This window comes from Peromyscus eremicus, chromosome 1, assembly GCF_949786415.1.
Source record: "Peromyscus eremicus chromosome 1, PerEre_H2_v1, whole genome shotgun sequence".
NCBI lineage: Eukaryota > Metazoa > Chordata > Mammalia > Rodentia > Cricetidae > Peromyscus > Peromyscus eremicus.
The window spans coordinates 170,721,853-170,743,101 of record NC_081416.1 but is presented as its reverse complement, the minus strand read 5'-3'; the positions used below and the strand labels follow the sequence as shown (position 1 = coordinate 170,743,101).

General features: G+C 44.6%; 1 protein-coding gene across 1 annotated transcript; it reads right to left on the bottom strand.

Moving 5' to 3' along the window:
- Positions 1 to 6,750: 6,750 nt before the first annotated feature.
- Positions 6,751 to 13,906, bottom strand: LOC131896547 (pregnancy-specific glycoprotein 22-like). Its single transcript, XM_059247295.1, has 4 exons — positions 13,843 to 13,906; positions 12,278 to 12,637; positions 8,039 to 8,398; positions 6,751 to 7,022 (listed from the first exon to the last, which is right to left on the bottom strand). Exons 1-4 carry the CDS (start codon positions 13,904 to 13,906, stop codon positions 6,751 to 6,753), a joined length of 1,056 nt encoding a protein of 351 aa, XP_059103278.1.
- Positions 13,907 to 21,249: the final 7,343 nt, after the last annotated feature.

Below are 21,249 nucleotides of genomic sequence, written 5' to 3'. Positions count from 1 at the left end.
GCTCTTACACAGCCTTGGGGATATCTATCATTTGGCAGTCCCTGTAAGGTTACTGGATAGATTAAGGTTGGCTGTTTGAAAACCTTGGGCTGTTCCTCTGTAACTTTAGAATACAATGCTGAGATTGGTTCTCCTTTAAATTCCTCTGTCTGGGTCTGAATATCTCTATGATCTGTTTTAATAAGTTTTTCTAAAACTTTCATCTTGGCACTCATATTAACTAACTTTTTTAATAATAAAACAAACATGATCAAACAGATGACATTTATCATTGACATTACACAAATCCCATCTAAATTAATTATCCTCTCATTTAATTGCTCCATTTTTCAAACCATCCAGAGTATTGTCATACAGAGACCTAGCTCGCTCCATTGTAATAATGTTTCCCATTTTTTAATACAGGAACAATTTTCTCTTTTAACTAATTCCTCCCTTTAAGAATTCCCAATTGTCTCACCAAATCTGCCAACAATGACAGTGAAGACGTGAGGCTGACTGCTTCTGCGTAGAACAGTAGAAGTCCGAGGTGCTTTCAAGGAAGCTACCTAGCGCGGCAGCTGCCTGAGCAGAGCGTCCAGGGAGAGCCCACAACCCACCAGGAGAGAAGAAGCCAAAGAGCCAGCCATCTGCATGGGGGAACATGTGAAAGCAGCTAACATCTGCAGTTTTGGGAGCCCAAAAGCCTAGGGAGTTTGCTGGAGACAGGCTGCAACAGAAACTCAGCCGGTGGAATAATGACTCCGGCAGGGTGCAGCTCCAGCCTGTGGGGTGGCTGCAAAGTCACAGGCAAGTGGCTTTTTGGTGAATTTGTGCCCCATAAGTTGGATGACAGATGTAGTACAAATTATAATTGGTCTTAATAATAAAAACCCAGAGCCAGATATCAGGGTAAATGCTGAAAGATCAGTAAAGAAGCCAGCCACTAGAGAGACTTCTAACCTCTACCAAATCCTCAGCCTGAAAGGGCCAAGGTACTATCTCCACCCCACTTTATCACTTCCTGTTTGCTCCTCCCAAAGTGCTGGGATTAAAGGTGTGTGCCTCCACTGCTTGGACTCTAGTGGCTAGCTCTGCACTCTGATCTTCAGGCAAGATTTATTTCTTAAAGCACAAACAAAATATCACAACAAGGTACATCCTTTAGAACCTTCTACATACATATTGTATTTACATTACATCCTTTTCACCCCTCCTTCTCTTGCTCTATGTCCTCTCATGATTTCCACTCCCTCTCAACTTCATGACTTTTTCTTTAATTAGTGTTATTATTACATATATATTCTTGTATAAATCAATAAATATATAAATACAATCTGATGGGTCCATTTAGTGTTGCCCATGTGTATATGTGTTTGTGGTTGACCACGTGGCTTTAGATAAGTTATCAGGTCCTCATCACTTGAGAACACTTTCCCTCTCTCAGCACTCATTAATTATCTGGAGCTCTTTATGTATGAGTGAAATCTCTTGAGATTTCCACATGTATCCTGCCATGTCAATTGCTGTTGTCATTTTTCAGGTCTATTTATGCTGCCATATCGTTAAAATTTCTTGGGTACAGCTTCCCCATAATATATAGAAGACACAATCTCACAGTAGACATCCTTGTCTTCTGCCTCTTACAATATTTCCAATCCTTTTCTGAGATGTGCCCTGAACCTCAAACAAGGGGGTTGTGTTATAGATAGATCAGGTAGGGATGGACACCCCACAGTGTCTGTCTTAGTTAGGGTTTTATTGCTATAAGGAAACACTGGGGCCACGGCAACTCTTTAAAGGAAAACATTTAATTGGTGCTGGCTTACACTTTCAGAGGTTCAGTACATTATCATCGTGGCAAAAAGCAGGCAGACATGGTGCTGGAAATGGAGGCAAGAGTTCCACATCTTGATCCTGAGGCAGCAGAAGGAGACTGTGTGCCACACTGGGAGTTGCTTACCATATGAGACCTCAAAGTCCACTTCCATAGTCAGAAACTTCTTCCAACAAGGCCACATCTACCCAAACAAGGCCACACCTCCTAGAAGTGCAATTCTCTGGGACAAGCATTCAAACATGTGAGTCTATGGAGGACATTTGTATACATACCACCACAGCATCCATTTTTGGCTACATTTGGATTATTTTTGGATTTCTTTGATGGCTTCTGTCTATGCAAAAAAAAAAAAGCATCTTTAATGTAGGGCTAGAGCTACACTTCTCTGTGGGAATAAGGATGTGTATTTAGAATGAACCTAGAAATTAAACTGGTTTAGGAAAGTGGCCATTATAGGCTCTCCTCTAGGATCCATAACATCACTATCCATGTACAGTTGATTGCATTCCAGTACCAGCCAGGGTTGCCCTCCTTTTGAGCAGCCTGGAGTCCAATTAGACAGTTTTTGGTTGCCTCCAAGGGATAAGCGCCACTCTCATACATTTGGGGATATCTTTTCATGCTGGCCATTGTTGTCATTTGTAGGAATCACAACTGGGTAGGACAATTGATTGTTTTCCTCTGTTGTCAGCTTGTATACAATCTTCAAGTACCATAAGGTCTAGTCCTCAGAGAAGAGGGTTCTGCATCAGATCCAGCTAGATTCTGCTGTATTTGTATGTCATTTCCTTATCCAATCATCATCAGAGAGGCTTCCCTGGCAGTGAATGGGAAGAGAACAGATGCAGACACCCACAACAGATTCCATATGTGTAAGGGGAAAAGGGTCAGTCAAAGAAACACACCCCGGCCCTGACCAATTGAGCATGAAAACCAACCAATCCCTGAGCACAAAATCCAGCCAGTTTCTGAGCTTGTTGAAGCTCAGGGATTGAAATCCAATTAATTCCTACTCTGAAAATCTTCACCCTGGAAAAACTCTACCCCTAAGAAACCCCATATAAGCCCTGTACCTGTTCAGTTTGCTCCTGCCTTTTTCCATGCTGGCAGAGGCAGCCACTCTCCTGGATTCCTCCCTACCAATAAGTCTCTTGAATGAGGTTAGGGTGACAACCTTCTTTCTACTGAGTGAAGCGGGACAGAGAAGTAACAACGTTTGCTGGAGCAGGAGCAGAACTGCTACATTTCTGAAGGGAGGCTCCCTTAGCAGAGCAGAGCAGACCAGAAAGGCTCTTGCCAGATCAGGAGAAGAAGTACTACATCTCTGTGGGAAAACTTCCTTAGCAGAGAAGAGCAGGACTGCAGAAGCTCTTCCAGAGAGGAGCAGAACTGTTACATTCCTGCAGGGAAACCATGCCCCACTGGAACAGAACTGTAGGTATCTCCTGGCTTATCAGGATACCTTTTCCTTCTGATCTGTAGGCATTGCCTGGCTTCTGATAGCCAAAATACCTTTCCCTTCAGAGCTATAACACTTATGGGTATTGCCTGGCTTCTAGTGGCCAGGATAACCTTCCCTTGAGATCTTTAACACCTACAGGTAGGTATTTCATGGCTTCTGAGAGCCAGGATACCTTTCCCTCCAGAGCTGTAACACTTACAATGCGGACAATCAAAATGGATGTGTCCATCAAATCTATCCCCTAAGAGCTCCAGGAACCCCTCAAAAGAGGAGGAAGAAAGAATGTAAGAGCCAGAGGGAAGGGAGGACATCAGAACAAGACCCTGTGAATCAACTAAGCAAGGCACATATGAACTCACAGAGACTGAATCAGCATGCACAGGACCTACATGAGTTGACACCGGGTCTTCTGTACGTATATTATAGCTATTACCTTAGTATTTTTATGAGACTCCTAACACTGAGAACAAGTGGGTCTCTGACTCTTGTGTCTGCTCTTGGGACTCTTTTGCTCCTGTTGGGTTGAAGGGTCCAATATCAATATGATAGTTGTGTTTCATCTTATTAAATTTTATTCTGGAGCTGGGCAATTGGTGGCACATGCCTTTAATTCCAGTCCTTGGAGGCCAGAGTCAGGTGGATCTCTGTGAGTTCAAGGCCAGCCTGGTCTGCAGAGTGAGTTCCAGGACAGGCTCCAAAGCTACAAAGAGAAATCCTGTCTCAAAAAACCAAAATAAAATTATTCTGCATGTTTTGCTGTTATCTCTTGGAGGCCTAGTCTTCTCTAAGGAGAGAAAGAAAGGGAGTAGATCTGATGGTAGGGGGTGTGGGGAGGAACTGAGAAGGGTTGAGAGAGGGAAAACTATAAACATATATATTGTATGAGAAAAGAGTCTAAGTTCATTCTTCAAAGTGGTTAATGGCATTGACAGATTTTAATTAGATTAACTTGGTTTTTAAGAGTAACATTCTTAAATTTTGAGAACTTGCTGTCCATTTGTCAGATTACTAAAATTTCCATGACTACTCAATAATGCTGTGGGTAATAATAGAGTGACTTATATGAAACAGACAAGTATCTGGAGACCCAGAACCTACAGAGGTGGAATCATGAAGAAACACAAAATTTATTACACTTATAACTCATAAGACTGAATCAATAAAGAAATTTGACAAAAGTGAACAATTTTTAATAATGGAAACAGGCAAACTAAGGGTAGAAAGAGGCCAGTGCAGCAGGGGCACACGTGAAAAACCACAGCCAACTCAGTACTCAGTGGGACACTGACAGCTTTCTCTGTAAGACCAGGATCTACACAAGGATGCTACAGTGGCCTCTTTTTGTCAGTATTCTCTTAGATGTCCTTTATTTGTGGCAACACAAATAAATAAAATGTGGCCAGTTAATTGGCTGTAAAATAAATCTTCAGATGATACGAACTTATTTTTGGAAAATCTGAAAGATTCTACAGAAGTTCCTGGAACTGGTGAACAAACACACCCATCTGAACTCTACTTCAGTAAACTACTATGGCCACAAACAATTAGATGTCCTGTTTATGTCACAGGCAAAGAGAAGCTAAGTAACAAGTGAGACTCAAGTGGGACCCATGTATTTCCCTGGGAAGAAGAAATAGGATAGATTTTGTGGATAGGCTTGGGGCAGTGGGGATGGGAACTGGGGAAAACAAGTGGAGGAAGGTGGGATAGAAGGAGAGAGGACGTGGAGTAACAACTGGAATGGTGGGGGCATTGGGGGAGCAATGTGGAAACCTACTACAGTGGAAACTCCCTGGAATCTGTAAGAGTGACCCTAGTAGAGACTCCTGGTAGTGAGGGAAGGTAGCCTGAACCAGACATCTTCTATAACCACTGAAGACTTCTAGATGTGGGACCGGAACGCCAATTCAGCCACAAAACCTTCAACCTACAATCTGTCCTTCCTGTAGGATCTACTGTGGTAATGGTGAAGCAGAACTTGTGACAGTGGCCAACCAATAACTGGTCCAACTTAAAGCCCAGGCCATGAGAGGGATCCCAGACCTGACACTGCCTGGATGTCCAACCAGAAGATGGACAGCCCAGAGACTCAGGATAGAACCAAACATGGCTGGAAAAACATTTCAATGAAATGGTTACTAACGATGCTCTCTTCTACTCAAAGGTAAGTGCCTAGCCTAATAGTCATCAGAGAGGCATCATCAAGCAACTGATGAGAGCAGATGCAGAGACACACAGCCAAACGCTCGGGAGTGGAAAGGAAAACCCACAGAATAGGGGAGGATGGATTGTAGGAACCAGAGGGATCGAGGACACCATGAAAACATGGAACACAGAAACAATTAAACATGGCTTAGAGAGGATCACAGAGACTGAAGTGATAATCACAGATCCTGTATGGATATGATCTAGGGCCTTTGAATATGTTATGATGATGTAGATGGGTGTTCTTGTGGGACTCCTAGTAGTGGAAGTAGGGACATCTCTGACTATTTTGCCTGCCCTATGGACCCTTTTCTTCCTATTGGGTTGCCTCTCCCAGCTCTGATATGAAGGGTTGTGGCAAGTCTAATATAATTTGCCATGCCATGTGATATATATATATATATATATATATATATATATATATATATATATATATATATATATATATATATATAAAATGAGCCTGGGAGGCCTGCTCATTTTTTGAAGGGAAATAGAAGAGGGGTGGATCTGGAATAGAGGGGAACTGGAAGTTTTCGGGAGGGGTGGAGTGAAAGGAAACTGTGGTTGGGATGTAATATATGATAGGAGACTAAGAAAGGAAAGATATACATGTTAACAGGAAAACATTCATGTGCAAGGTCCCACTGTAAATGCCACTCTCATGATAAAAAACAGTACGATCTGCTCTTACATGAAGGATTTTACATCTGTTCTTCAAACTGTGGATCAAAGCTGTTTAGAAACCAGCTATGTCCACAGTGAATCATGGGCAGACCCTTCTCCTGTCACTCTTCCTTACTTCACATGGGTGACTGGTGTGCAGGCAGCATTGGGCCTAGGTGAATTAGTTAGACAGGGAATGTATTTGAGCATATGAAAGGATGTTTTTCTCTATGCAAACAATACACCATTTTCACAGCAGACTCAGAGCATCCAAAAGTTTGAGGGCTCCTGAAATTAGTTTCCATGAACTCTGAAATATCATTATATATTTGAACCACAACCTAAGTTCTTAAAGCCTTTGAATTTTTGTTTACCACACTGATGTTTTTAGTTTCCTTTTAAGACAAGCTCTCTTTAAATCCTGGTCTTCCCTTATACATATGTGCATCCCAGGATTATAGGCATGAGTCACCATGCTGGCTGTACCTGAGTAGACACTGATCATTTTCACCACATAATGTTCCTCCATTTTCTACCCCATTGATAAAGAAATGCCAGCATTCTACTATAGGATGAGAGGAGAGAGGTCACTCACTCATCATGGCCACCAGACTGGGAGACTGGTCTTCAAACTGACTCCATTGGTGACCTCACACTTATACTCTCCAGCATCCTCCCGCCCAACAGAATCTATTCTGAGACCACACTTTGTAGGGGACAGAGTCACCCTTTCTAAGTGATGCAGACTCCGGTTGTTGAAGATCCAACGGATAGAGATATCAGTGTCGGGTGAGATGCAGGTGAAGGTCACAGATCTGCGTCCTTCAACTGTGGTGTCAGTGACTCGCACAAAGGGCTGCGTCACATACTCTGTGAAGAAACAGAAGAGGGTACAAAATGACAGGAGTCCACAGAGTTCAACCAGGCCCTCTTTAGTTCATACTTTATGACTATAGAAATATCTCGTACTTTGGATCTGCCACCCAGGGACTGTGTTACCCTGATTCAGGCACTGTTTCCTGTGTCTCCATTTCCATGTAATAGGACACAGAGTGCATGATCATTGCTATGTCCATAAGTTAAGCTTAGTTATCAGCAATGGTCTGACCTTAGGATGGGGAGCTGCTCATATCAGCAGCATCTGTTACTATTCACCTGCAAAAGTGAATTCCCTAGGCTGGACCCCTGAGGTGAAGGAGGAATCTGGAGTGTCTGCCTCCTCTGTATGTTCCATTAGTGCCTTGACTTTCCTGTAAAGTCTCAAGACCATCAGAACAATAGGCTAATGCCCCGGACACTTGTCCACTGAGCCTCAGGGGAAGGAGATGCTCAGGTGACCTACCTAACTGCAGCTGTCATGGCGGTACACAGATGGTTCCACACTCTATGGAATAGTCAGTCCCATGACTGGACAGTCAGCAAAGCCTTCTTCCCTGTCACTCTGACAGGAAATCTAAACCAACAGCGACAAAAAAAAAAAATCTCCAAAGTCACCTTGAGTCCAGCCAGGGACAAAGTTTTGGAGTCAGGGCTTCCTGGTGCACTCTGTGAGGACCCCACAGCCAGGGACTGCCTAACTCCCACAGAGTCTTTCTGGGGACATGTGCCTGGTGTGAGCTCCAAGTGTCCGCGTTTGGATGTCAGGCTGACATCCTGGGGCTGAGTTTACCCAGCACAGGTCCTCCACTCTGCAGGTAAAGACAAGTGAGGGGTTCTGAACTACTACTGTTTATCTACCCTTCTGTTTCCTGCAGTGAGCGCCCAAACCCCAGAAGGGGGGGACACAGTGCAGTGGGGGAGAGAGAAGGCACAGCCCAGTCCTGAGAGTCCAGTGTATGAGGCAGGATAAGCCACACCCAGCCCCTGGAGACCATAGAGTCACTTACTCTTTACATTAAATTCCACGGATGCTTTTTCAATTTTGGAATTCTTCTTTAAAACTTCCAGTGTGTACGTTCCTGCATCCTTCTCAGTGACATTCTGGAGCATCAGGGATCCGTTATAGTACACCATCCCTCTTCCTCTGTATGTAGGCCACCAGAAGACAGAATTCATATCTCTGCTGTATTCTACAATTTTAATGACCGGGGTCCCATACTTTGATTTGTACCAGACAAAGTTTAGCAGATCTTCTGGAAGATTATGAACTTGGAGAACTACACCTTCCCCTTCAGCAGGATACCGAGGCACCGGTTGGATCATGATTTGGGAAGAAGTGAGAAGGTTACAACACAGAGAAATGGAGGCTGGAAGGGAAAAGAGAAAAAAGCCATCACATGGGGATCATTGTGCTTGGTGAAAAGATGGTGACCTCCATCCTGAGCAGATGGATTCATCACTCAGCCTAGAGGTGCAGGGGTGTGTGTGTGTGTGTGTGTGTGTGTGTGTGTGTGTGTGTGTGTGTGTCTACCCCACTTACTGAAGGGCAGAATCATGACCTCCTCCTTTCCAACAGTGCCCCTGAAGGTGACATGTCCTCTGCATGGAACTGTCCCCTTGGGTGTCTACATGGCTGCTCCCTCACTGCCCTCAGTCAGACACTGCACACACTCATGCATACTGGGGTTCGAGATGATGCCTCCCCTGAACTCAACAGGCCTGGAACTTTCGCTTTCTAGGTTTTTTTCTTCAGTTTCTTTGAGGCAACACTCAATTCCTGATCCCACCTAATAGATGCACTTGCTGCTCTGTCAAGTATCCCTTAGGTCTGGGGCTGTGTGGGGCTGGGAGCAGTCTCATCTTCAAGGCAGGCTCAGGTCTTCAAAAGGCTTGGGTGCTAGGCTGGCTGGTTTTATGTCAACTTGACACAAGCTGCAGTCATTTTGTAAGACAACAGCTCAGTTGAAAACGCCAACACCAGATTGGCCCATGGGCAAAGCTATAGTACATATTTAAAAGTGGGGACTGATGCAAAAGGATTCAGACCAATGTGGGCAGTTCAAACCCTGAGCTAGGATGTAAGAGAGCTGGTCGAGCAAGCATGAAGAGCAAGCCAATAGGAAGCACTCCTCTATGGTCTCTGTACCAGATCCTGGATTTCATTTATGACACTCTCAATTTGGACCTATTAAATATTCCAGTTTGACATGGATTTTCTAAAACCATTGTTTTCTATCAGTTTTGTAAGAGTAGAGCACTAGAAAAATATGCTCCCCTGCATCACTTTAGTCCAGCCTTGGAAAGAAGACAGGATTCAGGGCTCCCTGCTCTAGAGCCCCAAGAGTCTGGGCTGACTCTGTCATCTAAACTGAGTTACTTTCCATCAAGGTCTTCCTTGATGCAGGTAAGTCAGAAGATGGAAGATGATCTATGGCCATTTGTCTATACCAGTGTGCTCTGCACTACGTGCTCAAACCTCCCCGTGGGGACACAGTGCAGAGGGGAGGGAGGCCAGGCCAGCTATGATAGCCCTGTGTGTCTAAGCCCCACCCAGCACTGAACAGTCACAGAGAGTCACTTACTGTCCACCTGGAGTTGCACTTCTGCTTCTTCACTTCTCATGTCTGTTCTCAGAATTCGTACAGTGTACAATCCACGGTCTTTCTGAGTGACACCACGGAGCAGCAGGGATCCATCACTGTACAAGGTCTCTCTGCCAGTGTATGCAGGCCCCCACACAGTTGACTTCTTGTCTATTATGTATTGGCCAATCTCAACTTTCCTGAACGAATTCATCCATTTGAACCAGCCAAAGGCTATAATATTCTCTGGGGGATTGTGAGCGAGGAGAAGAACACTTCCACCTTCAGCGACACTGGGAGGTACTGATTGAGCAGTGAGCTGGGCAGAGGTAGCAAGCCGCCCACAGTTCCAAAGGAAGGCTAGAAGAGAAGAGAGAGATCCATCTAAATAGAAACTTTTGTATTTGACTGACATGGGCCCCTGTGTCCTGAGCAGCTGTGTCCACTGCTCAACCTAGGTGTGTGACTGTCTCCCTGTCCTACCTGGTGGAGGTCGTCATGTGACCCCCATGTTCAGAGTCCCCACACTTGTCATTTCCACTCGGTTGTGCTCTCTCCTCAGTTGCCAACGTGGCCCTGTCTTACTGCCATCAGAACCCTGCTCACATTTACAGTGTTGGTGTTGGGGTGACGCCTGGCAGACCTCTTCCCCTGAAGACCCTGCATCTTCGCTCTCTGACTTCGTTATCACTGCTATTCTGTTCCTCTTTGGGTTCAAATCAACACTTGACTTCTTCAAGTCCATGAAGACTGGGGCATCAAAAAGAAACTTTATTTGTCTTATTTTAAAAAAAAAATACTGCCTAGAAAAAAAAACTTGGATATCTGTAGAGAAGGAATGAATGAATGAATGAATGAATGATGAATGAATGTTGTTCCAGAACCCTGTATACCCATAGACTTATTTAATAACTCATAGGCTAGGGGATACAGTATTGAATCAATCCATTTCCTTTTTTTTTTTTTTACACTAGTTCACATATTATATCTGCATGTGAGTTTGTATCAGGACCTGTCTTAGTGTGGGTGGGTGGGTGCAAGACACAGTACTTGAGTGGAGGTCAGAGGACAACTTGGTTCACGGGCATCAGATTGTCAGAAAAAGAAGCAAATGCCTATATCCTTTGACCCATGTCACTGGTCCACACCAGCTTGAATTTTTATGATGTCAAGCTAAAAATATCAGCCTTCAGAATATTGGGGCCATGCCTATTAATTCTGTGTAAGAACAGTGTCTCACCAAAAGGGAAAATCTGCACACCTGTGTGACACAGAAACCCAGCTGGGCACCCAGTCTGTCCTGTGTTCTCAATGCTCAGCAAACATGGAATTTGCTTTTAGCTGGAAAGTGACAGGGATATCTGTGAGGCTCCAAAGGAACCAGCTGAGTGATGTGTGGGGAAGAGAACAAATCTGCTCTCAATGGAGCCACCAGTTAAAGTTCTGACCCAGGTCAAAGGCCCAGGATGTGTCAGGAATCTAACACCTGGGTGTGTGGGAGGAGGTGATCTGATTCCTGGACAAAGGCTGTGAGCTCCTTTGTCCCAGGCAAGATTTCAAGACCATGCTCACTTCCTCTGTTTGCTGAGCTGAGTAATGGGTCTGCTCATGTGCATCGTGGTCTTTCTGAGATAACTTGGACCTCTGTCTAACTGATTCCCCTCAGATATTGTATATTTCCCAAAGGAAATACATAAAGGGGAAAATGGAACATGATCATGTGGCAGTGTAGACGACACATTAAGAAGCCAGGAGGTCTGAGAATGCTGGGTCCATAATTGCCAGGTCTGAAAAAAATAGAGGTGGAAGCAGGCTACTAGATTCCAGCAAATTCTTTTCCACTTGTTTATTGTGTGTCCTGACGCCACCTGTGGTGATCACTAGAGCAACTGCAGTTCCTGTCTGGGGAGCTGTCAGATCAGGAAGGCCTGTAGCCATTTCCCTACAGGAGACAATTCCCTGAGCTGGACCCCAGAGGACACTTGTCAGGAGGACCTGTGTCCTCTCTCCCTGTCCTTGGTGACCCTGACCTTCCTGTGAAGTCTCATAAGCCCATCAGAACATAAAGGTAATGGCCTGGGCTCCTGTCTGGCTAAGCTCTCCCTCCCTGTTCAGTCTCTGGAGAAGATGTCCAGGGGAACTAGACTAACCATATCTCTCATGACAATGCACTGGCTGATTCCAAAGGTGCAGGACTTGGACTACTAAAAAGCATTGCTCCCTGCCATCAGGAGATCAAAATCCAACCTTTGTGACATGCTTCTTAGAGCTACCTGGAGCTGAGTTTGGAACAGAGGTCTGGAGCCAGGGCATCTTGGTTCTCACAGCTCTGTGAGGATCCCAAGTTTTCCTCCATCAGGCCCAACGTTGATTCCCTCTGGGTCTTTTTCGAGGATATATTCCTGGTGAGAACCCCAAGAGTCTAGACAGAAGCTGTTATCCTGGGCTGAGTTACCCACCATGCATCTACCTGTCTCAGGGTGAAGTCAAATGAAGGACTGTGATCTATTGCCATTATTCTACACCATGTGTGTCCTGCACTGAATACTAAAACCCCAACATGGGGATGCAGTGCAGAGGGGAGGAAAATCTAGGCCACTCTGCTGTTTGTGTCCAATGGAATGAAGCCCACCCAGAAACCAGAATTCACAAAGAATCACTTACAGTACACATGCAGGCGCATAGTTGTTACTGACAGAACATCTCCATGTTCATTTAAGGTTTGCAGGGTGTAGAGTCCTGTGTCCTTCTCATTGACATTTTGGATCAGCAGGGATCCATTGCGGTACACTGTCTCTCTACCGCTATATCCAGGCCCTTGCATGATTAAATCTCTGTCTGGTGCATATATTGCAATTCCAAGGTTCATGCCTGACTCGCCTTTAAACCAGGCGAAGGTTAGAAGATCTTCTGGCAGTTTGTTGACAAGCAGAAGGACGTTGTCTCCATTGGCCACTTGGGATGGGACAGATTTAATGGTGATATGGTCAGTGGTGGAAAGGTGCCAGCAGGTTAAAATGGAGGCTAGAAGGGAACAGAGAGAAAGCATCAATATTGAGCGGATGTGATCATCACTCTGCTTAGGTATGTGGTTAACGGTGTGACCACACTTGGTAGACATGAGCAACATGACTTCCATTCCCTCAGAACCTCTGGCTACGTTATTAACTCTCTTAGGAATCCTCTGCTCAGGTGTCTGCCTGGATCCCCCCTCAGCGGTGTGAGGAGCAATGCCTCTCTGAACTCCTCCCCTGGAGAGTCCTCACTTTCTGTGGTTTTTCTCTCTTCTCTTTGTGATTCCAGTCAACCCATGACTTCATCTTGCAGATGAGCTGACATCAGGTCCACTAGAACAAGGACATTGTGAGGACAGGTATTAGTTTGATCTTTTTGGAAAGGTAAGTTCCTGGAAAAGATTCAGACACAAGTGGATAAAGGAAAAGGAGAAGGAAGGAAGAAAGGTAAGAAGGAAGGAAAGAAGGAAGGAAGGAAGGAAGGAAGGAAGGAAGGAAGGAAGGAAAGAAGGAAGGAAGGGAGAGAAATGTGTCCCCATGGGATTATCTACATAGTTCCCAAGTTTGTAGTTAATGACAATAATCAATAAATCAATTTGATTTAAGTTATTTTAGATTTACTCATGTATGTGTGTATTTCTGAAGGCAGGTATCTCCATGTGTGCATGTGAAGGTGTGTGCCACAAATCTGTGTGGAGGAAAATGTCTCAGTGTGTGCAAGTGCGGGCATATGTCACAGCACCTGTGAGGACAAAAGTGTCTCAGTTTGCTCATGTGCAGGTACATGCTAAAGTACCTGTGTGGAGGGCAGAGAAGAGCCTGCAGGAGTCTGTTCTCTCCATCTACCCTGTGGAAGGTGAGGACTGAATGCAGATTGACAAGGCCCCACACACTGAGCCATCCCCCTGGCCCACCCCTGTTGATTTCTATTTGGAGTCACCCTGCCATGACTGGGGACATCAGGCTTCAGAACATGGCAGCCAATGGGACTCACTTTGAATAGGGAGTGGTTGGAGCTTTTCTCTTCCCCTCATCACCTCCTGTCCGCTGAGAGCTTCAGGACGCTGAGCCTCTGCCCCTCACTGTACCTTCTGCCCTATGACTGCAAACAGAAACCTCGAGTCTCCTCTCAGGTACCTGTCCCCTTTAGGAGACTCCAGCCTGCTTCTGAGTTCCCCTCCCCACACAGTCAGAGAATGTGAACAGTAGCCTTACCTGTGAGCAGGAGCCCCTGCCAGGAGGTCCAGCCCTTGCAGGGAATCATAGAGGACACCTCCATCTCTCTTCTCACTGTGCTGTCCTCCCTCTGAGGAGAAGGGATTCAGCTCTGGCAAGGTGCTCAGTCTCTACTGTCCTTCCTCCCTCTGAGCTGAGTGTCCTCCCAGGCAAGAGCGCTCCTCAGAATCCAATGGGCTCTGGGTGGTGGGGTTTGAGTCCAAAGCACTGCTGAATCCCTTCCACTCCAAGTGCTGTCCCACATCCCTCTCAACTTCCTTTTATGTTTCTCTTCCAAGCAACACAGAGCAAAAAGGCTGATAAGCATCCCCTTGCCCTCAGAGAACAACAGCTCATCCCAGGGCTGACATCTGCTGTGTCCTGGCCTTGGGTCTGTCAGCACCAAAGAGGGAGTCTCCATCATGCATGTGTCCTTGTGATACAGAGACCCCGCTGAGCATCCGATCTGTCCTGTGTCCTCAGTGCTTTAGGAAGGTGGGATTTACCCCAAGCAGAGAAGCCTGTGAAAGCTGGAAAGGAACCAACTGGGTGATCAATAGAGATGAAAATCAATCCTATATCACTAGTGTCCCCATCAAAGTTCTGATCCAGGAGAGAGGTCCAGGAGCAGTTGTGTGAGGAGTTTCGTGTCCTCGGTATTGGGAAAGAGTGACCTATGTGTCCTGGAAAGGCCTGAAGGCTTCCTCTTCCTATGGAGGGATTCAAGGCAGCCTTCATCATTGTGTATTGGCTGAGCTGCATGTTGGGTGAGCCCTTGTTCTCCCTGATCTTCCTGGGTCACCTTTGCCCTTTGCCTAGGTGATTCCCCTGTGATAATCCATTCTTTCCCTCTGGGAGATACTAGGAAGGAGGTGACTCTCTTGTTCCCCAGGCAAGAAACAGAGCAGGGTCTAGGGAGGGAGCTTCCCATTGGTAGGGACAGGAATGGAAACCAGTCTGCTAGGCAAGGTCATGGCTCAAGCCACTTTATGAGGCCTGAGTGTGTGTCCCGATATCACGCCCTGGAAATCACTGGGAGAACTGCAGTCTCTTGTCTAGGGCTACAGCAGGTAAGGTCAACAAGTGAACTGTGACCTTCCCTGATACCCTGGGCACAGGTGGGATGCAGGGTCTGTCATCCCGTTCACTGTACTCTCCAGAACTCCTCATTGAGTATAGGATGGGTCTAGACAGGGATCCATGTTTGTCCTGGGAAGCCCTGCACTGAAGTTAGAAGTAATGTACATCTAGAGGATGGGAATCCTTGGTAAGGGCCTTATGCCCCCAAAATTTCAAAGGAAAGCCTTAGGACATTTTTCTTCAGACTCAAAGGAAAAGACACTAATGTTGGGGCTTCGCCTGCATTCACTGACCCGTCTCTGGTGTCTAAATCCTTCCTTCTCTTTGCCCACGGAGTGCTGAGGGGCTCTGCTCTTGAGTACAGAGAACACTGGTTCAGATAGATGTGTCCTCTGCTCTTCCCGATACATTGTTCTAGATTTCTTTCTCCAGCTGTGATGAAAAACACCCTGAGCAAAAGCAGTTTAGGAGACCAAAGGTTGCATTTCCCTTCCCAGTTTGGGTCACAATGAAGGAATGAAGGAAGTCAAGGCAGAAGGCAGGAAATGTGCTGCTTGAAGGCGAATTCCCTGGATCACTCTCTCACTCTCTACACTTAGCTAGCTTTCTTATACAACCTAGGACTATCTGCCCAGGGATGCGGCTACCCACAGTGACATAGGACCTCCTGCATCAATTAAGACAACCTGTCATAGATGTGCCCACAGCCTAAGATCATAAAGATAGTTAGTAGTTGAGACTCTTTCCCCTCCCCTGCCCCAGGTGATGTTGGACTGTGTCAAGGCAACACTTAATGCTAACTAGAACACTGTTTCAAACTGCTAAGTCCTCCTCTTCCACATGGAGATTTCAAAGGAAATTCCCCATTCTCCAAGGGAGTGTCCCTCCATGTTTGAGGTGGTCATCACAAGTGCTGATGTCCACTCGGAGTCAGGACACAGCTCAAGGACATCTACCCTGGGTTTCACTTTTCCCACTTCCCAGATCCTGAGCTCAGGGACACTGTGATGTCCACCACACTGAGAACAGTTAATGAAACAGCATCATCAAAACATAAGTTTCATCCTGACTCAGGACAGGCCTCCCAGGCATAGTCAGCTCCTGCCTCTTCTGGCATCAGAGCAGAAACCAGTCACCAGGTGAGAAAAGATGGGGGCTGGGAGCATTTGGGGTAAGAGAACATGAGCATGATTCAAAGCTCTGGGTGTGCCTTCTGGGTCATGGAGATCATGATAGCAAATGGAGGGAACAGGAAGGCAGGAGTTAGTGACAGAAAGAAAAATCTGTTTGACCTTAAGTACAACCCCTCCCCTTGGGAAGTTCCTCTCACCTAGGAGAAAGCCTCCCTCACATTCCAAGACTAATCCAGGGTCACCCAGAATAAATCAGAGATGCAAGGAGAGGAGGAAGAATCATAGCTGGAATCTCAGGATTGGGAATAGTTTGTGCCCATGACACAGGCTGGGAATTATTTCTGTATCTATCCATAAAACCAAGGCTTTATCCCAAAGCTTGATGCTGATATTTCAGGGATCCATTTCCCTAGACTTGTAATCTACTTCACTGTGTTCCTATGGAGGCCAATGTCAGAGTTCTGGACAAGGGAGATATAGATCTGCTGGTATCAGTAGTGATGTTGGGGATAAAAAGCTCTTTGGAGGATGACTGTGACTTCCCATTGATGAGCCAAGAGTGCTGTGCTCACCACCAGGGTAGGTGAGAGGCTGCAAGGAAGGAAAGGTTGAGGTTTGACCCTGGGTGGAAATGAATGTCTAAGAGGGATATGATCAGATCAGGACATCTGGACCATCTGGAGCAAAGAGAAGAAAACCACACGTGATGTCAGCAGAGGGGAGGGGAAATGCTGGTCTGTAGAAGGCCATAGTATCTCTTTGAGCTGTGCTATAACCTTAGTTAAGTAGGTCCCACCCAGAGCTGGGGTGAAGATTAGTAGAAGAGAATTCATGTAGCATGTACAAGCCCTGATCCATCTCCAGTCCAACATACAAAAAAAAAAAAAAAAAACACTGTAGACTCATGTGTGCACTGAGACTGAATCTGGCATGTCCCCTGTGTCTCCATCACCATGAGCCTCTCTAGGCAGAATTCTCTCCAGCCCATTCTAGCTCAACACTGGACCTGGCTGCATGTGCTTGGCCTAGGTATCTGTGTGGTGGGTCTGTGTCACCAACCCAAGAGGGACTGAATGTCCTGGCTCTATCCCTCTGTATTTATGCAGTTGTAGCCATGATGAAACAGAAACTACTCACTGGTGATGTTCAGGTTGAATGAGTCACTTCAGATGGCACTCACTAAGTTTCAGATTTCATACTCATAGGGTCCTGTGTCACTTAGAGTCCTGTTGCCCTGGGACAGCTTCAGCCTGCCACCTTCTGAGAGGCTTTGATCATTTCTGCTCCACAGGTAGGTTGTATTCTGACTCTCAGGTTCACGCTTTAAGGCCACTCACCTTCCATGGGGTTAGAATTGTTCCTTGTGATGTTGGCCTTGGGTAGCAGTGCTGTGTAGCCATCATGAAGACAATGCCCCCTGTGGGATCTGTGATCCTTGCTAAGACCTCTTTCATCCAGTGTTGGTCTCTGTAACCTCCACCACCAATCCATGTCTTTGGGAACCACCTAGAAGATGACTCCCAGGCAGATGCAGGAGGGTCTGAGTTCTCAGAGATGGTGGACCTCCTCTGCTGTGTGGGGAGAAGAGTCTTTGTCATGTGTGAGCGGAGCTGCAGAGCTTGATGGTATAGACCTAAGACCTGAAGTCAGTAGATGCCCATTTTCAGTCCTGGTCCTCACTAACCCATGCCTGTCTGCCACCTGAGAGTGCTATCTATGTCCCTCCAGCTGCACTGACCTCTAGGGCTCATACTGGGTCTGCGTCCTCCAAGGATTTGCTGTACAAAGCTGTCTTAGAGATGAGACATGGTGACACTTCCCATTGCACTTCCACAACCACTCCTCGTGACTTAATAATTGAACACATGCAAGCAAAATACCCATACACATGAAAAAAATAAGATGATTTTAACAAATAAATGTTTTTTTAAAGTTTCCCTTTTGGATGGCAGTTGGTGGTTGCTGGGGGTAACCTGTGAGTGGCCAGCCAAATAATGTTAGGTGATTAATAGACATCTTTCCTGGTAGGCCGTTACCAAGGGTGATGAGACAGAGATGAGAAGAACATGGACAAACCAAACTACCGGCACATGTCAATGTATGAATAGGCATGCCCTTGGCCAAGCTCTTCCTTCAAATAGTTTTTGTTTTAAATATCAGAGGACATTTGTTTTAGATTTTTTAGGACAGCCAGGACTGTTATGCAGAGAAACCCTGTCTTGAAAAAAAAACCAAAAAAAGAAGGAAGGGAGGAAGGAAGGAAGGGAGGAAGGGAGAGATGATAGCTCAGCAGTTAATAGCATTGTTGCTTCGGAAAAGAAATGGTATTTTGTTCCTGGCCTCTACCTGTGAGCCATCAGTGCCGTGAGCTAAGCAGAACCACAGGAAGGACAGACTGGCCCTTCAAGGCTTGGCTCAAGGGGTCAGAGAACACTGCAGGCACACAGAAAGCTAGGTCCAGACACACACACACAAAAAAAAAAAATTCTAAAAAGGTACAGTATGCTTAAAAGGTGCTTAGGTGCTGAAGAAAGAAAAGGAAATGGATACAGATAGTCATAGAAAAAAATAATAGTTTAAAAATAATAAAGTAAAATCTTTAAAGAGAGGGTAAAGTAATATAAAAATGAACCACATAAGGAAGGAAGGGAAATATTATAACACAGGGAGTTTGGATCTTATATGGTGCTTGTTAATTTTGAATTTTTTGAAGACTAATGAACAGAGAATGACAGCTGCTGAGAGACACTGGATTATGAAAGAGACTGCTAAATTAAACCAGCCTATATATGTCTTGGCTTCAGAATGGAAGTCGGGAAATGTGTTGTGTTGGGGAAGAGATTATGCCTTTGTTTCCACAGAAAACAAAAAGCTATGAAGTCATTCAAAATTAATAAAGATCAGATTTGACTGGGGGAGACCTCGTGAAGATCTTGACTACAAACACAAAGAAAAAAAAAACAAGAAAAACTAGACAGGTGATATATATACTGATCCCTCTACATGGGAACATCTCTGAGACTGGATGAGACGTGATAAATCTTGTCAGCTACGAAGTTCTCATGACTTATTATTACATGCCATCCTTTCATATGGATGGATAGAAATTTATATTACAGTTTGGTTATATAGTCTAAACAGACTTATAAAATTAACAGATGCCTTTTACCTGCTCAAACATAGAATAAAAAACCATCTTAGCTGATTTTGCACACTGCACATTCTATACTTGTGTTAACACAGATATATGTGTTATCTTTAAAAGTCTGTGTGTTTTCAGGGGGGGGGAAGACCAGATACCAATGAAGAAAAGTAGCCCAGGTGATCCAGCCTCTTAGAATGCCTCTGTTGCAGTTTCCTCAAAACTCTACATCTAGAACTGTCCCGGCCAGCGGGATCTTCAGCAGAGACCCTAGAAGGGGGAATGGCGAATGAAGGGATAAGAGACACAAAGAATTGACAGCAAGACAGTATTCTGATCAAGCTGCAAAATTTTATTTTTCTCAGGTGGGTTTTATAGTAAGCAGACCAGGAAACTTTCTTTGGGAAAAGATCAGGGGACTGTTGAGTTGCCAAGCAACCCAACCAAGCAACCTAACCACAAAACATTGTTACTAATGGTCACTGTAGCAGAAAGATAAGGAAATGTTATTTTCTAATAACTCAGGACTTGTCCAGGCATGTCAAAAGTTTCTGGTTAGTGGCTCAATACTAAACAACAGAAACTTAACTCAGGCAGGCAATATGGCATGGCTCTTAAAATTGTCCTTGGCACAGAACAACTTCAAAGCTGCTAGCTAAGACGTTCCAGCCTCACAGACTATTCAGCCAGGACTTCAGAAAAGCTATACACTTTCCCATCACACAGAGACTAAACAAAAATAATGCATCTAGCTCTCCCAGGATTTGACCATTATTCCAATTTTCTCAGGGTCCCCTAGAGATGCTATTGCCCCTAAAAAGCAGGAAGCAATCTAGAGAACATGAAGCCCACATTTCCAAGAGGTGGGGTGGATGGTTTTTTTGGTCATTCAGTGAATTATAAATATCACCATTTAGGGGAGTGGGCTACAAGTTGTTGGTCAGGAAAAAAGCTGAGCAAAGGAGATTAGATTCCGGAATCTCTTTCTGAAGGAAAAGGGGAAGGTATAGTAGAGAAATGATAGGAAAAAGGGTAGATTAGTGAATCTACTTTTAAACTAAGAAGTAGCTACTAGTCTTAAATATTTTACATTGGTATGGATTTTTGTATATTGATACAAATTTAAGGTTATTTTTGTTATACTGTATATATGTTTCTTCTCTTGTTTAAGGTATTGTACCTATGCGGCTCATTTGACAATGTAATGTAAATTTCTAGTCCTTGAAAGTTATTATTACAAACTATTTAGGATAATTAAGAAATGTGGGTTATTAGTTAATCATCTAATAATCAAATTTGTGGTCATGTTAGGTATATTTTTAAGGTCAAACATATATTTTAGATGGACAAATGGTCTTCAAACACTTCAGAGATCTACAGAATATGGCATTTAAGATGTTTTAATAGCATAAAGCTTGTTATGACAGTGAGATATGTCTGCTCCTGGCAGCACCAATTTACTTAAAAAAAAAATGTGCCTTGAAGAATCTCCATTATGGAGTTTGCTTTCATTATGGCAAAGTTAGCCACTGGGCAAAAAAAAATTGCCTTTGCCTTGACTGCTGACAGTATGCTGTCCAAATTAGACAAGCAGGACATGAAAGAAGGTGACTACTGAACTTTGCCAAGACAAGGTAGGACAGTCCTTCAAAATTTCCTGCTTCACAGGAAAGTCTGTCAGACATTCTAGGCCTTTAGGCCAAAGATGGATGCCCCAGCATTGCAGAGGAACCTTGGTGACTGTCCAGACATTACAGTCACAGAAATTACAGATGTCTCTGTAATTCTATAGTTTGGGAAGTTGTTTGCACTGTACTTCCTGTTTATTCAGGTAGTATTATATCCTTCTCAGGTCTCTGATGGATAGTTATACCATTTGCTTTGTTACCAAATTCAAAAAAGAAACTTACAAAAGAGATGTAAAGTTTATAAGGTTGAGAGACATAAAAGTTTAAATTGTTTATTTAAGAAGATGTTTTAAGGTATAAAAGGATATTTTTAGGATGGTAATACAAGTTATGATAGAAAATGGTTTAGGTATAAAATTTTGGA

What these genes read in the sequence shown, in the direction of transcription:
- LOC131896547 (XM_059247295.1), bottom strand. Translation starts at nt 13,906, where the DNA reads ATGGAGGTGTCCTCTATGATTCCCTGCAAGGGCTGGACCTCCTGGCAG. An exon ending in TATGCGCCTGCATGTGTACT is followed by an intron (nt 8,399 to 12,277) that starts GTAAGTGATTCT and finishes TTTCCCTTCCAG; the next exon opens with CCTCCATTTCTCTGTGTTGT. An exon ending in CGTGGAATTTAATGTAAAGA is followed by an intron (nt 7,023 to 8,038) that starts GTAAGTGACTCT and finishes GTTTCTTCACAG; the next exon opens with AGTATGTGACGCAGCCCTTT.